The sequence below is a fragment of the Pongo pygmaeus genome, chromosome 9 (assembly GCF_028885625.2).
Source record: "Pongo pygmaeus isolate AG05252 chromosome 9, NHGRI_mPonPyg2-v2.0_pri, whole genome shotgun sequence".
NCBI classification, from domain to species: Eukaryota; Metazoa; Chordata; class Mammalia; order Primates; family Hominidae; genus Pongo; species Pongo pygmaeus.
In genome coordinates, this window is record NC_072382.2 from 108,657,960 (window position 1) to 108,673,740 (window position 15,781).

Below are 15,781 nucleotides of genomic sequence, written 5' to 3' on the forward strand. Positions count from 1 at the left end.
GATGAAAAGAATAAATAAACAGTGATGTGAAACAGAATGGGTGTAGGAGGAATACTGTCTGATGAGGTGACACTGAGCTGAAAGCTGAAAACTAAGAGCCAATCTTGGGAGAACTGAGCAAAGGAAGTGGGTGGGGGACATTTCTGACATGAGGAATCGAACAATAGTCCTGAGGCAAAATGATGCTTGCTTGGCATATTCAAGGACTATATCATAGAACCATGAGTATACAGAGTACCACAAGATGAGGTTAGAGACATAGGCTCTTGATGTTCTCTGTTAATGTCCTATGACCATGGTAAGGCATCACCCCTGCATTAATATTGTGAGTATTTAATGGAACAAAATTCATGGAACACTAAGCACACTGCCCGATAATGGTAAGCACTCAACAAATAAATATTATTATTATCATCATTACTATAGCTTCAACTGATCTTTTTAGATACACACTGTACTTTGACCCTATGTCCTACACATTATACAAAACTAGAAAAGGTCAGCATAGAACAAGGGGCAGAGACAGACAGAGGGGCAGACAATAGCTGCTGTGGACATAATTTGGTAATTTTTTAAATGTGATTTTACATTTTTTAAATTTTTTTGGAGACAACTTCTCACTGTCACCCAAGCTGCCATTCAGTAGTGTGATCATAGCTCATTGCAGCCTTGACCACATGGGCTCAAGTGATCCTCTCACCCAGCCTCCTGAATATCCGGGACCACAGGTGCATGCCACTGTGCCCAGCTAATTCTCCAGTATTTTTGTAGAGACAAGATCTCACTATGCTGCCCAAGCTGGTCTCAAACTCCTGGGCTCCAGCGATCCTCCCATCTCAATCTCCCAAAGTGCTGAGATTACAGGTGTGATTTTACATTTTTAAATACAAAAATGACAATGTAAAATGTTTTTTCTGAGAGCCTCTACTTCATTCATGTGTTTAAAGTATACGGAATATATGCTGAATAAATTAGTAAGTGCTCATTTGATAATAAATGCTGTCTGAATTAATGAATGAATGTGAGAGGTAAGTGAATGAGTGAATAAACAAGAACCTGGTAAGATCGCATTTGTTTTTAAGATTTCTGAAAGAGAACATCTTTTGTAAGTATATTACCCCTACAGAATAACCCCTAAATGTCATATGCCCAAAAATGTTGGAAATTTTTCCCATAAAAAGCATAAGAGCACCAAACAAGAACCATGACAAAAGGTATTATCTAGAGACTTTGCCAAAGATTGTGGCTAGAGGTAATTGAAAGTATCAGGATAACTGGTAAGAAGGTGTTAGAGAACGGCACCAAAACCTATTGATCGTATGCTATAGTCCAAATACTGTGCTAGGTATTACTATACTTTTAATCTTCATAATCCTATGAATTGTTAACCTCATTTTATACACAAGAAACTGATCCTCAGAGAGGCGAATTTATCCAATGATGCCCAAGAGAACACGAAGAGTTTGCCAGACTGCAAATCTCCTCTTTTCCCAGAATGTACAGAGTTAAAGAACCTGAAGGAATATTTTGTTTTACAAGAAGTGAAGCAGCACAACGAAGTCATGAGTAATAGTAAACACAATGTCTTCCATTCACTGTTCACATTTTATTACATATTTACTCTTGAGTGAGAGATTAGTGAGACAGATGTGATTTCAGAGATGGGAAGTGGAGACAAAAGTTATTCCCCCAAAGTCAAATTGGAACAAAAATCAGAATGCAGCATTTATTGAGTTGCAGGATCAGCCTCCAACCATTCTGTGCATGTACATACACAAATCGGCTGACAGGCATTTTTCAGGGAAAACAAGACAAGCACATTCACCAAATTATACAGAAGTCTAAAAGATAGGAAAATGGTTTTGTTAAAATCTACTCACAATATCTTTCCCTTGCCTAAGAGACTCCCTGGTGGAATATGAGAAATGGTATGCACATTAATTTGGTCAGACCACAAGGACCATTTACTTCCTCAGTGCTTCTACGTACAGCAGGTTTGCTGTTATCAAGCACTTGATTATCTAAAACACTGCCCACACCAGGATGTTCACACAATCTATAGCAGAGTGATAGTTAATACTCATAAGGACAACACTGAGGCACTGAAACACACAGGTGAACCTTTGGGATTATGAAGGACTGACTAACAAATTTAAAATCCTTTCACTCTTAAGTGTACTTCATAGAACTTCATCTGCTCTCTTACAAATCAGTACTGCATATGCGATAGCTCACTTAGAATCTTTGATTCACCAGAACGAATTTCTACCTTTTTAAGTAAGAAAATACCCACTGCACTCTCCAACACAACCTGAAATGTTTTGGTGGTCACCGCTACTCTAAAACCCAGACTGTCTTATACTCAAGAAGTGATGTATCAAGTCTGAGCCAAGAAAACCTTACAGTATACCAACTACTCATTGGAACCATAAAAAAATGCATGAATGATATAGCTAAATATCCTTGGGCTTTTCAAGGATTAGTCCTAACTTTGAAAGCATGATGTAAATACTAATCAAGCAGTTAATTAGAACGGAGTTTCTCAAAGACTAACTAGTTACCTGGTTACCTGATTCTGGTTTAGAAGTGGGGTAAACAAATCAGCTACTCCAAGAGAGTGAACTCAATAGTGAAAGAATGCTCTAGATATATTCTAAATAGTCTTAATTTCAGATCGGTGTTCAAACAGAAAGGCTAGAAATGCCTTTGGATTATTGCAGTATTCCCCATTTGGACATTCACTCATTATTCCGTAAGACATAACCCTCCACTCCAATGGATTGTCCCCAAACACCTCAAGCTCAGTCTGACATATAGGCCTTCTAATGTATAAACAATACTGTCATTGCTTTATACCTCTGAATGTCATACTCATCTTCCCAACTTGATCTACATATTCATTATCTCCAACCTCAACTGGGCCATTAAAAAACACCCAATAACACTTCTTCCTATTCCTAGGCAGTTCTCTTCCCCAATCTTTAAATAAGCAATTTCTAACTTTACACTTTTTTCAAGGATACTATCCCTCCCTGTGCCACTATTGTGTCCACTAATGATTATTGTAAGATAGATATATGGATATGCTGGTTTGTAGAATTTTATTTAATAGAATGTTTGGTAATATAGGATTTCTTACATGCTAAAATAATAATGAACAACATAGCATGATAGATGTACTGTCCCTCTATCTTACAGATACACATTTCTTTAGGAGATAATATTGACACCCTTGTAAGTGGCAGCACATCAGCAACCCCAAATAACTGTTGTGTCTACAGGCATTTTAAGATAATCATACTATCCGGCCTGGTGCGGTGGCTCACACCTGTAATCCCAGCACTTTGGGAGGCCAAGGCAGGCAGATCACCTGGGGTCAGGAGTCCAAAACCAGCCCAGCCAACATGGTGAAACCCCTACTAAACATACAAAAATTAGCCAGGCATGGTAGTGTGTGCCTGTAATTCCAGCTACCCAGGAGGTTGAGGCAAGAGAATCGCTGGAACCTGGTGGGCAGAGGCTGCAGTGAGCCAAGATTGTGCCACTGTACTCCAGCTTGGGCAACAGAACAAGACTCCATCTCAAAAAAAAAAAAGATAATCATACTACCCAAAGTGAGAGGCAATTTGCATAAAATCTACAGATTATTACGAAGTCCAAAATAAAATGTCAGGTAGGAGAATGTTTAGAAAATCTTAACGCATTCTAAAAAATAATGTTATAACTATATCCCCATTTATGTCTGAGAAAAAGTTACAAACAGAACAGTCAGATAAAATAATCAATTAAAAATCACAAAATCATTAAGGCCAAAAGAGCAGTACCAAATACATCATAAACTACACAAGGATTTATTCAATCATTTATTCATTCTTTTAACAAACATTTATTGAGTGCCTTTATAATTCAGATACTCTGCTAGGCATGGGCATACATAGATAAATAAGACAGGATTTCCATCTCAAAGAGGCAGAATAAACCAAAATCAAGGTACAATACAATAAGTCCCATAATGGAGATGTGAGTGATAACTTAGGATTCTATAGGGGAAAAAATGGAGCAACAGAAATCAGGATATATATATATACATGTGCGTGCGTACATAAAAAGTCAGAAAAACCATCCTCTCCCAGTATTAAGTTGGAGGGTTCATGTATGAAGAAGCATAGACATAAAGCAACAAGGAATGGAAGGATGTTTTAGAACATTCTGATTTTTGCCATTGGCCACAGTAGACTCACGCATAACAAATATTATACAGTGAAAGGAAAATGAGTCAAGTGGACTTTATGGACTTACAATTAAGGTAACATCAGGACCTCCACACAGATAACTTCCTTTCATGATAGATTATTAGAGTTGTCTGCAAATACAAATTCTTCAAATGTTGGATCACCATTTATTTACTTGGAGAATTCAATGAGAGACCCCCACCCAACTTCACCATTGAATGAATGGCTAAGGATGCAGAGATTAGCAAGCATTAATGTTAGTGTCATATTTTGGTAAGGTTTGAGAGGCGGCCCTATATATCTGATATCTGAACCTCCTATTGTTTTCTTTCTAGAAAAAAAAAATTCTAGCATCCAGATCTGTTTTTTCTCCCTTTACCTTTTTAATTTTTCATTGGCATGTAAACAAATCACTCCTCCAAAATGAACCAGTAGATGGAGCATTTGAGAAATGTTGTGTCAATCTCACTCTGAAAAACACAAATGCTGGTGATAATGTCAAATTCACCCTCACAACCACCCTTCTTTTCTTCTACAATCCCCAATCTTTTCAAATATCTGTTTCTCTGTTTTGGAAAAAGGGATCACAAGATACTTATAGTAATGACATGTGAACTACTGAACATAAACATGAGCAGTTAACAAAACATCCTCGGGAAAAATGGGCAGAGTCCACAGATAATTAAAGCTACAAATGGTGAAACCTCAAATACCTTCTACCATACAACCAATAAGATTATCTTGACCACAAAAGATACAGCCATAGGATGTGGGGATAACAGCACCAATTCACCACCTTTATCCCTGTCCCAGTTAAGGTAATAGTTGTCTGGGATACATTAATCCCAAAGGAAGCGACTTTCAGGATCATTCTTTCCAAAAATCAGCCCATAGAGCTCACTGCTCAGTAGTCCTCAAGGTATGGAATTCAGTCACCTCTAGACATACCTTCAACATGCTCGTGCTGAGCAATTACCTGGAGTTTTGTTCAAAATGTAGTCTGGGCCACTCCCTGGAACTATCCAACTGGATCTTCTGAGGATGAGGCCCAGGAATCTGCATTCTAACAATTTTCCTCAGGTATGTCTTGTGTTCAATGAAGCTTGAGAGCTACTAGATTAAATGAAGAACTGTTTAATAAGCCTCAAATAAAGCCTGCTCTGGAAGTGATGTCTCACTATTTATAAGAACGTTTACTCTTTCTCAATTCCCTACAACAACCCCAGCAAATTTCCCGCCTTCCGAGATATTTCCCACTGCCCTACTTCCTAAATGACTCTAGTCCTCAATGTTATAAGGTACTCTGAGCTAACAGCACGTAATTCTAGATCTTCAGATCCTGTCCTGAAGTGATGTTTAAAGGCCATAATTATGTCATTTCCATCTCCTAGTAGTGCATTTTTGGCAACAGTAGCCTACTTGTTGACAAACATTTCTTCTCATTTAACAGAGAATTGTGCAGAAAATATAAGCAATCCAGACTGTAGAAGAGTCATTACATTTACCTAACTTCTTAAAATATTATATAAATGGACGACTCAGAGTCCAAGGAGGAGGATACTGTTCTATCTGCTCTTTTTGTAAAATGACTTCCTTCTGAAGTTTTGCTTTAAATAGCAGGTGTAAGCAAAATTCAAACAGGTTCACACACTTGAATATGTCTATCACAGGCTGGATGAAAAATCTAAATATTTTGGTTTATGGAACCAAATATACCACCAAAAAAAATCAAACACAAAAGAAACATTAACAAAATTGAACAATTAAACAAAAACACATATTTACTTCTCTTGAGCACTTTCATACTTTTTTTGAGATGCTGTCTTGCTCCGTCGCCCAGGCTGGAGTGCAGTAGCATGATCTCGGCTCACTGCGACCTCCCCGTCCTGGGTTCAAGCTATTCTCCTGCCTCAGCCTCCCAAAGTGCTGGGATTACAGGCGTGAACCACTGCGCCTGGCCCTCCTGAGCATTTTATTGAACAACCATACTAAGCTAAACACAAGTTAAACATAAGAATATCAAGGACAGAGGCTTTAAATGTTAAACTAACCCACTGCCTCATGCATCAAACAAACGGCCCGTGAAGAAAGCCTGCTCAGTAGATAGCCCTTGCAAATATTCTCCCAGCCTATGTGCCTACATGTGTGTGAAATCTCAAAAAAGAAAATTATACCTTCCTAGTAACTCAGGATCAACAATGTATGTGTCAAATGACAGTGCATTTATTTTCCTATCATATTCAATAAAATATTTATATTATGTTTTATTTTACTTACAGCTCTGTATAATTAACAGCAACAAGATAAAAAAGTGAACAAAAAGACTAATGATGACATAGATGGGAAAAATATACAATAGTACTCAAGTACTTCACCTACGCATCTCAGAGTCCTTAAAGGTAAATAAACTATACACTAAAAAGGAATATATAATCAGGAATATATAACATATATTAAATATATATTTTTAATATATATAAAATATATATTTTAAATATATATATTAAATATATATTTTTAATATATATATTAAATATATAAAAATATATAATATATACACATATATTTATAATACATATATATTTAATATATAATACATATAAATATATATTTAATATATAATACATATAAATATATATTTAATATATAATACATATAAATATATATATTTAATATATATAAGGAATATATAATATAAAATACTATAACATACAGTCAGAAGTGTCTGACTTCTAATTACAAACCTAATAATCACTGATGTCATTTCTCATTGTCAAAATGTATCTTTAAAGTGAAAGTTCTACTCTTCAGAAGGCTGAGGCAGGAGCAAGACCCTATCACAAAAAGAAAAAGACAAAAGAAAGCCTAGCAATTGAACCAATAGCCAAACAAGAACAGAGCACCATAAAATATAAACAGCGTTAGCTATGTAATTGTCGCATCTCACTATCAAGGCCTTTGAACACACATACAGATTAGTTTGAATGCAGTAGATGAAGAATGCTTGGAATTCTCAGGCAAATGAAATAAACAACTTCTCTTTCACCTACAATTTTTCTAATTTAAAATTAACTTGTCATGAAATATCTACATTCTACCAAATATATATGTTCTTGTATTTTTATAGAATTTATAAAGTAGTTTTCATATTGCCACACAGCAGTCAGTAATCTGATGGAAATGTTTGGATCTGCAATTTTTATATGTCTGTGTACACACATGAGTCATACCCAGGGGCCAAAAAGGGACTCCAGTTTTAATTTTTTTAATGGATTGTCTGGGCTATGGCGACAAAATACAGTGCTTCTTATCACTTTTTTTTTTTTTTTTTTTTTTTTGGTACTTGACATCTGTTAACCTATTCTATAAACTTTTCCAATTAGGTGACTAGCAAGTGAATTATTGAGAAAAAAAAGAAAAAAAATTTAGATCACTTTGAGGCATTCAAATTCAGTTAAAATTAATAGATCTCACCCTGAAACTATCATCTTTTGAAGAATATTGCTCCTTATTCACAACAAATCTATAAGGTAGTTATTATTCCTAATTCACAAAAGAGGAAACTAAGGCTCAGAGAAGATAAGAGTTAGCTTTCCCAGGGACTCATACTTAGTAAGGGGCTCAGCAGAGGATTACTCAAACCTAAATTTGTCAGACTCCAAAACTTTGTGCTTTCAACTCTGTCATGTTGTTTCTAAATGATTAGGGATAAGGTAAAGAAAGGCAACAGATTGCCATTAAATTCTGATTTCAGATTACAGTATCTATTTTCAACAAATGTGAAAACATTAAACAACTGAAATATACTTTATATAATTTATAATGGTAATGAATCTGTTTCTATAACTTTGTTAGCCAAATTAAGCCCCAAATTTAAAAAGCTTTAATTAAACTACCTAAATTTGTCCAATAGCCTACCTTACGAATACATTTTTTACATTTTTCATTGTCTACATGTTAGTTACACACATACTTTCTAAGGTTTTTTTTTCAGGGTTTATACATGTCAGAGTGCTCATTTTATTTAACATCAACAGAATCTAAATATGTATTTTATGCCTTTTCATTCTTTCCTCGACATGTATTAAGATAATTTCCTTCCCCAAAATAATAATTTATGCTTTTTTGTCACTTGAATCTAAGCTTCCCCCTTCATTTTTTCCTATTCACTGGTCTCTGTTTCTTGAACAGCTCCACAAGTCAGTAGCTCTCCTCTCCTTATTTGCCACTCCTCCAATTCTGTCACTTTTTTTTCCCTGACATTCTGCTCTCTAAAGCTTCTGAGGTCTTCAAAGCCACTTGCAATGTTCTCTGTCAAGAAACCTAGAGAAGCCTTGCCCTTATATGAATCTAGTGGTGTATCTTCACTGACAGGCTGACACCAGCAAACCCAAAATTGATGTCGCAGTGATAGGGTAACTAAGCAACTCTCATTTAAGAATAAAATCCAAATAAATAAGTTGCTAAGTTCACCCTTGATGTGAAATCCCCAGCTGTTGCTTAATATGTATTCCCAAGTATTATATTATTTTAAAATAAAGAATGTAATAAATGATTTATACATCTTCAATCAGGTCTTAAGGTCTTGAGGGTTTTTGTTTGTTTTGTTTTGGAGACAGTCTCTCGCTGTCACCCAGGGTCTGGAGTGCAGTGGTGTGATCTCAGCTCACTGCAACTTCCGCCTCCCGGGTTCAAGCGATTCTCCAGCCTCAGCCTCCCAAGTAGCTGGGATTACAGGCGTGCATCATCATGCCTTGCTAATTGGAGGGTTATTTTTGTTATTATGGCTGCACCCCAGAGATTCACAATGAACAAAACTACCCAAAGTGAATGACAAATAAAACTTCCCCTAGATTTCGCCAAGACAATTGGAGTTCTTATGTTTTCCCTTTATATAGTTTCATTAAAATAAAGATAATGATTAAAGAAGTTCCATGAAATCAAAGACTAGATATGTTTTGTTCAGCATTTGTCTTTCCAAATGCTCTGCACAATACCTGCCACATAGATACTATAATATTTTTAAATAATTGGGTGGATTAAATAGCATTTTGGTGCCCCTATCTTAAAAAGTAAACTACTTTCCTCAAAAGTTTTAAAACTTATAATATATGCCATGTTTTCCTTTTTTTTTTTTTTTTTTTTTTTTTTTTTTTTTTTTTGAGACAGAGTCTAGCTCTGTCACCAGGCTGGAATGCAGTGGCGCAATCTCGGCTCACTGCAACCTCTGCCTCCTGGGTTCAAGCAATTCTCCTGCCTCAGCCTCCCGAGTAGCTGGGACTACAGGTGCACGCCACCATGCCCAGCTAATTTTTGTATTTTTAGTAGAGACGGGGTTTCACCATGTTGGCCAGGATGGTCTCAATCTCTTGACCTAGTGATCTGCCTGCCTCGGCCTCCCAAAGTGCTGGGATTACAGGCATGAGCCACCACGCCTGGCCCATGTTTCCCTTTCATATGCCAATATGACAGTTTGTCCAAAGCCTGGGAAATCCCAGACATTTAAAGTAATGTGTCCAGAGATATGTAAGTTTCTCATTGTTCAAGGCAAAATTAGAATCAGATCTCCCGAATTCTGGAATTTTTTTTCAATTTCACCAATACAACTTACTCTTATTAAATAGTATTAGAAATTATTATAACCTTTATACTCAACATCAGTGCATCTTAAAGTGACTATTAAGCATCAAAAACCTGAGTTTGGATATCCCATGGGTCAAATAACTAGTTTAATAAATAAATTTTCATTTTTCTACTTGCAAATTATTCTGAATAAAGAAGAAATCCCAAGTGACTGAGACATGCCATGATGAGACAACTGACAAAACAGGAGCTTCCATGGCAAGTACAGTTTCTCCTGAAGTATATCGTGATGGCATGCAAGAAAGCTCACAACATTCAAAACAACTAGAAATTCCCATCTAAAAAGGCTCTGGTAATGGCTACTCTCAGCGGTTCAAAAACAAAAAAACGTCCCGCTTTCATGACAGAATAGAGAGGACATAATCCATCTCCTGAAGAGTATTCAAAGAAGTTTCAAATCCTGACAATGTCAAAAAATGAATCTACTAGAACTTTTTGAGATAGTGTTCTAACTTGCCAAATAAAAGAAAATAAGGACTACCCAGAAATAAGTCACTGCTTTGAAATATAATCTCTCTCTTTTATTTGTGTCACTAAGTCTATTGGTGATACGGTTAACCAAGGAGAATTTTTCTATGCATGTGTTATGTTGAAAATGTTTACACTATATTCACCTGTATGTTCTCAGCATCCACCTGACAGACCCTTTTCATAATAGAAAAGAACTATGGCATGGAAAGTATACATAGCTGTTGCATTTATTTGATCATCACAATTATTTTCAAATTGCTTATTCTGAAAACCATTCTCTGGATACATTCTTTTCACCCAGCAAAAAGCCAGTCATTCAAATTTAACTTATAAAAGTAACCATCAGAGATTATTTCCTTCCTCTTATTCTGGCAGAAAATACTGCATTTTTCAGTTTCTTTTATCTACTCCTCATGTAAGTTGTTGAAAACAGTCTTAGTTTAAATTAGCATTATCAGAGGCATTGACATTACTTTTTACAAATCTGTAAATTCTCTTAGGCAAAAAAAAAAAAAACCTCCAAGGTTATATCAACAATTATCCCCAAACTAATCATTATCTTTAGCTAAATCATTTCATTAAATAAGAATCTGTTGTACTAAATAACTATTTTATTGCACAAATGTTGCTTTAAGTACTGACACAAGCCTACAGATGCTCGGGGTCATTGGACTCCTGTTGTAAATAAATATTTTCAACAATTTGCAACATCAAACAGTTTATAAAATTACGCTTCCTGGGAAATATTGGCAGGGAAGAACAGCAAACAGTAGCCAATCTATTCTGAGGATTGCTTTCTAGGTTAATGATGAAAGAAAAAGTGGCAGAAAGATATATCAAATAGGAAAATACACAAGAATAGGAAGATGACTGTTTCTCAATATGTGTTCCTAAGAATTAAATTAGTTCAAAATAATGTAATAAGTGATTTATACATCTTCAATCAGGTCTCGTAAAAGAAAAAAATCATTCTCCATTAATACAAGTGCCACAAGAATATTTGTAGAACTGCCTGGTACCAGTACTCAGTCCCCTCAGGGTTCCACTCCTTAGGTCCCTCCTACCATCATCTGCAGTAGTAATCTCAAAAGAGAGACTCAACAGTAATCAAACAAGATCAACGTTCAGATTAATTTTGGAAACTTCAAAAAAGTAAAAGTCCTAAGGGTGGGTAGGTGAAAGCGCTGTCAGGAGGAGTTAAAGCTCTTGTATCCAAGGTCAGGGTGAGGATACAAGATGGGTGGAGGTTTGACGCTGAATCTTTTTCAAATTCTGTCTGCAACAGAGTGGATTCCTTCAAAACAGAGCTCTCCCAGACAGGGTAAGATTGGATCAGAGGTCTGGCATTCCTGCAAGAGGTAAAAGCCAAGGGTAGCTGAAATGCCTGGGCAGGAATAAGGCAGGAGTACTCTGGAAGGACGCCTACAACCAGGGGGAGTTTGGTGTACACCTGAAACTGCTGATACAGACATCCCAAAATGAGCACAAGTTTGGAGAGGCATTTATTCATTCCACAAATATTTAGGAAGGGCCTAATATAAAGAAGTCATCAAAAAATGAGAGAGAAAGCACTAGAGAATCAATTGAAGAGAGAGTAAAGCATGAGGTACAGGTGCAAGAAGAACAGAGCGGTTTAAATAGCTAATGTGAGAGAGAAAGCACTAGAGAATCCATTGAAGAGAGAGTAAAGGATGAGGTACAGGTGCAAGAAGTACAGAGCAGTTTAAATAGCTAATGTATGCGAAGCTTAATAGCTAGGTGATGAGTTAGTAGGTGCAGCAAACCACCATGGCACACGTTCGGTACCTATGTAACAAATCTGCACATCCTGCACATGTATCCCGGGACTTTAAATTAAATTTTTTAAAAAAGAAAATCAGACACCAGGTTTACCCAGAGAAGAATAAATGCCTAGTGGATAAGAAGGGAAAAAAAAAAGCTACGGGGTGAGGACAACTCGAGATTAGAGATTTCTTCAACAGAAGGCAACTCAGAAAAGTATCTGGCAAAAAATATCTGAAGATGTGAGAAAAACGATGCAACATAGAATGCAGATAGCCTGTGGAATTCAAAGATGTCAGAGAAGGTCACGCTAAGACCAAGAGAGTGTGGGAAATAAGGAGAGGAAGGGTTTCCTGGAAGGGGTTGGGTTTCCTTTGGGATGCTGGAGAACAGGATGAAAGACAGGGAAGCCGAACTGCAGAACACAGTGCCTGGGAAAGTTTAGGGGAAAGAAAACAGGTGGGTGTGAAGCAGCACTGGGGCTGTCCAGGGGGAACAGTGGTGAAGTAGGGTTCAAGGCTAGAGGTGGGCAGACAGGCCCTCGAATCAGGATACCCCAAAGGAGTGGAATCTTATTCCTTCCCAGTGCTGTAGTCCCCTCTTCCGCCCTAGCCTAGGGGATCCTCTGTCGCCCGGAGCCACTGGAACCCTAGGCCGGGCAGGGTGAGGCCGGGCCGCCCCCCAGCGGTCGGGCTCTGCGCTCGCGCCCCGGCTCGCCCAGCGCCAACTTTACCGATCCGCGTTCTCTCTCCCGAAGGCGGTCCCCCCTTCCGCCCCCCGCTCACCGAGGGCGCCGTCAGGCGGCTGATGCTCTCGCCCAGCGAATCCAGGTTGACCCGCCTCCGGCGTTGCACCCTCCTGGCCCCGGCAGTGGCGGCGGCGGCGGCGGCAGAAGCAGCCGGGGCCGGGGCGGCAGCAGCGGCAGCGGCAGCGGCAGCGGCGGCCGGGCTGGGCTCCAGCGGCCCGGGCGGGCTCCGGCTGCCATTCCAGCAGAGCCTAGACAGGGGGCACTCCCCCTCCTCCTCCGGGCTGGTCTCCAGGTAGTCAGAGCCCAGGGAGCTGAAGGACTCGGACGAAATCTTCCTTCGAGACATGCTGCCGGCGGCGCTGCAGCGGCCGAGGCGGTGGCGGCGAGGACGCGAGCGGCGGCGGAGGCGGCGGTGGCGGGACCGGCAAGCGGCAACGTTAAGCGCATCGGGGCCGCGGGGCGCTGCGGTCGCGCTCGGCGGGGCGGGAGTCCCCGGGGCCGCGGAGCCCCCCGAGCCGGCTGCTCATGGCGGGAACTTGGGGCGCCGCCGCACCTTGGGGCCCGGGCTCGGCGGCGGCGCCGGGCTGGGCTGGGGGCCGCCGCCGCCTCTGCTGCTGCTCGCGCGGCGCCGCCTCAGCGCCCGCCTCGGCGCATCGCCGTGCGCCGCGCTCCCGCTCACGGGGAGGCTCCGAGAGTGTGTGACCGCGGTCGGCGGGGCGGGGAGGGCTGCGGCCCAAGCAGAAGGGGAGGCAGAAGCTTCTGCCGCCTGCGCGCCTATCTCGCCCCTTTTCCCTCTCTGCTCCCGCCCCTCTCCTCCCGCCTCTCTCCACTTGCTGCCCGCCTCCCTCCTTCTCCCTTTATCCCCCCGCCCCCCCCATGCTCTCCCTCCGCGGGAATCACGTGTCGCCATCATACTCATTGGGAGTCTCTGCCTCGCCTGTCGCCACGTTTCAGGAGCAACGAGGACACTTCGTTGCTGTCCTCTGCGCGCCCTCCCTGCTCCGAGGAGGTGCGCACAGGAGGTCGGGTCGGACTGAGGGCCCCAACCCCAAATGCCTTATCCTCGGCCCTCGGGAGCAGATGGGTCCCGGCGGCGCTGGTGGAGAGAAGGGCTCGGGGCTGGGGGGCGAGAGGCCTCCCCCTGGAGCCACCTTGTGGAAGCCTGACAGTGTGAAGTGGGGGTTAGGGTCCATGTTGTCCTTTCTCCGAGTTTATTTAGGAAGTTCCGAGGCAAAAGGGAAAGGCCAAGCGTACAGCCAGCCCACTCCAGAGGAGACGCTTACAGGGGAAGGGAAGGACAGGGGCAACATTTTGGCGCCCATCCTGCTGGAGCAGCTCCTGGGGACTTGTGTTCCCCGCCTCGTGCGAGGCCGTGTGGGCGCGGAGCGAGCCCAGAACGGGGCAGCAGTGAGGACAGCGTCTGCTCTGACAAGACAGCCCTGTTGCTGAGCCTCAGCCGGGCGGGGTGCGCGGGGCTCCCGGCTCCGCTGGCTCCTCACTAGTGCTGGACAGCTCCGCTTGCCACCTATAGCCGCCTTTGCAGGCGTTGAGAACTGGAGAACAGTTCCTCCTCAAACTACCTAGCACCTGGCCCTGGGGAAACCGGGGAATGATCCCACGTCCCTCATCCTCAGGGCTCTTTGCGCCAAATATGCGATCTGTTTGCACCTGACTGCAAATGCTGCTCAGAAAGCTAAGGGGAGTAGGGATAAATGCTTCTCAAACTGACTCGCCACAGCGCGAGCATGTCTTGCCGCGAGTTTTCAGCTGTGCGGCTTCATTCCAAAGCTTATCTCTTTGCAAACCAGTCCTTCCAGCGCCTGACCCCACTGCCCCTTGCCTTAGCCCCAGAAAACTCTCATACTGGTTCTGAGGATAGAGTAAGGGATGGGAAGAAGGGGCAAATGACAGTATCCCGAAAGAGGGGTTCCAGGCTGTACTTCCCCCTGCAATAAAGTGGATGAGCACCCTCCCCAGCTCACCCGGTCTGCGGAGAGAAAAGTTTAGGGGCTCTGGCTTTAGTTTCCCAGTGAAACCGAAGCCAAAGCGTTTTTTAGTTAAAGAACTGGTCCTTCCAGGTGAAGACAGATGGGTTTGTGTGGACTGTGTTTATTTAAAAAGCAAAACAAAACAAAACCACAAAACCTGTGCTGTACCCCCACCACAATTTGCTTTTAACTTCAAATCTTCCCAAGTGTTTGTTAGGGCTTAAATATAAATGCTATTTGAGGTTTCATTTGGAAAAATCCACTCAAACTGGTTCAGAGACATACCTTTTTCCCCAGATCTTAAATGGGCTTTAAAGATAGAAAAGTGTGTACTATCACTCAGACACTCCCCCTTCAAATTATATATATATGTGTGTATATATATGTATATGTATATACATATACATATGAGAAAGAATACATATATATTCTTATATATATGTATTCTTTCTCAGAAAGAATACATATATATTCTTATATATATATGTATTCTTATCCTGCTGAGGAAGTTTCTTTTAAAATAATAATTGTTACAATTATTATTTAAACTGTGTGGTGCATCTACTATTGATTTCCCCATTACTTCAATTAATTCTATGTGCATTTGTGTCCATTGAAAATTAGACTCAAATTACACTTTTAATCATAAAAAATCATCAATTTTGCTAAAAAGTTTCACTAGCCCCTTTTTCTAAATTACAATGAAAATTACATTCTAACTTTGGGGTAATTGTTTAATATTTCTTCTACACAGTATCAATCAGCATAAAGGATTGGAGTTCCTAGTTCTCTTCTTTGGTACTGATTATATAATAGTCAAGTTCTTTAGAATTATAGGATTTTAGTTAGTATTAAATATACTAAATAGCATGTGTCCTTCACATTCTTTCAATAAACTGCTGTGCACACAAATACAT

At 40.5% G+C, this 15,781-nt stretch overlaps 1 protein-coding gene across 1 annotated transcript in view; it reads right to left on the reverse strand.

The window, feature by feature from the left end:
- GUCY1A2 (guanylate cyclase 1 soluble subunit alpha 2) overlaps positions 1-13,635 on the reverse strand; it is a 372,058-nt gene extending 358,423 nt beyond the window's left edge. The window contains exon 1 of the mRNA XM_054439506.2: positions 12,914-13,635. Coding sequence (XP_054295481.1) covers positions 12,914-13,222 — 309 coding nt within the window. The 5' untranslated portion in view covers positions 13,223-13,635. The remainder of the gene's footprint in view (positions 1-12,913) is intronic.
- Between the last annotated feature and the right edge of the window lie 2,146 nt (positions 13,636-15,781).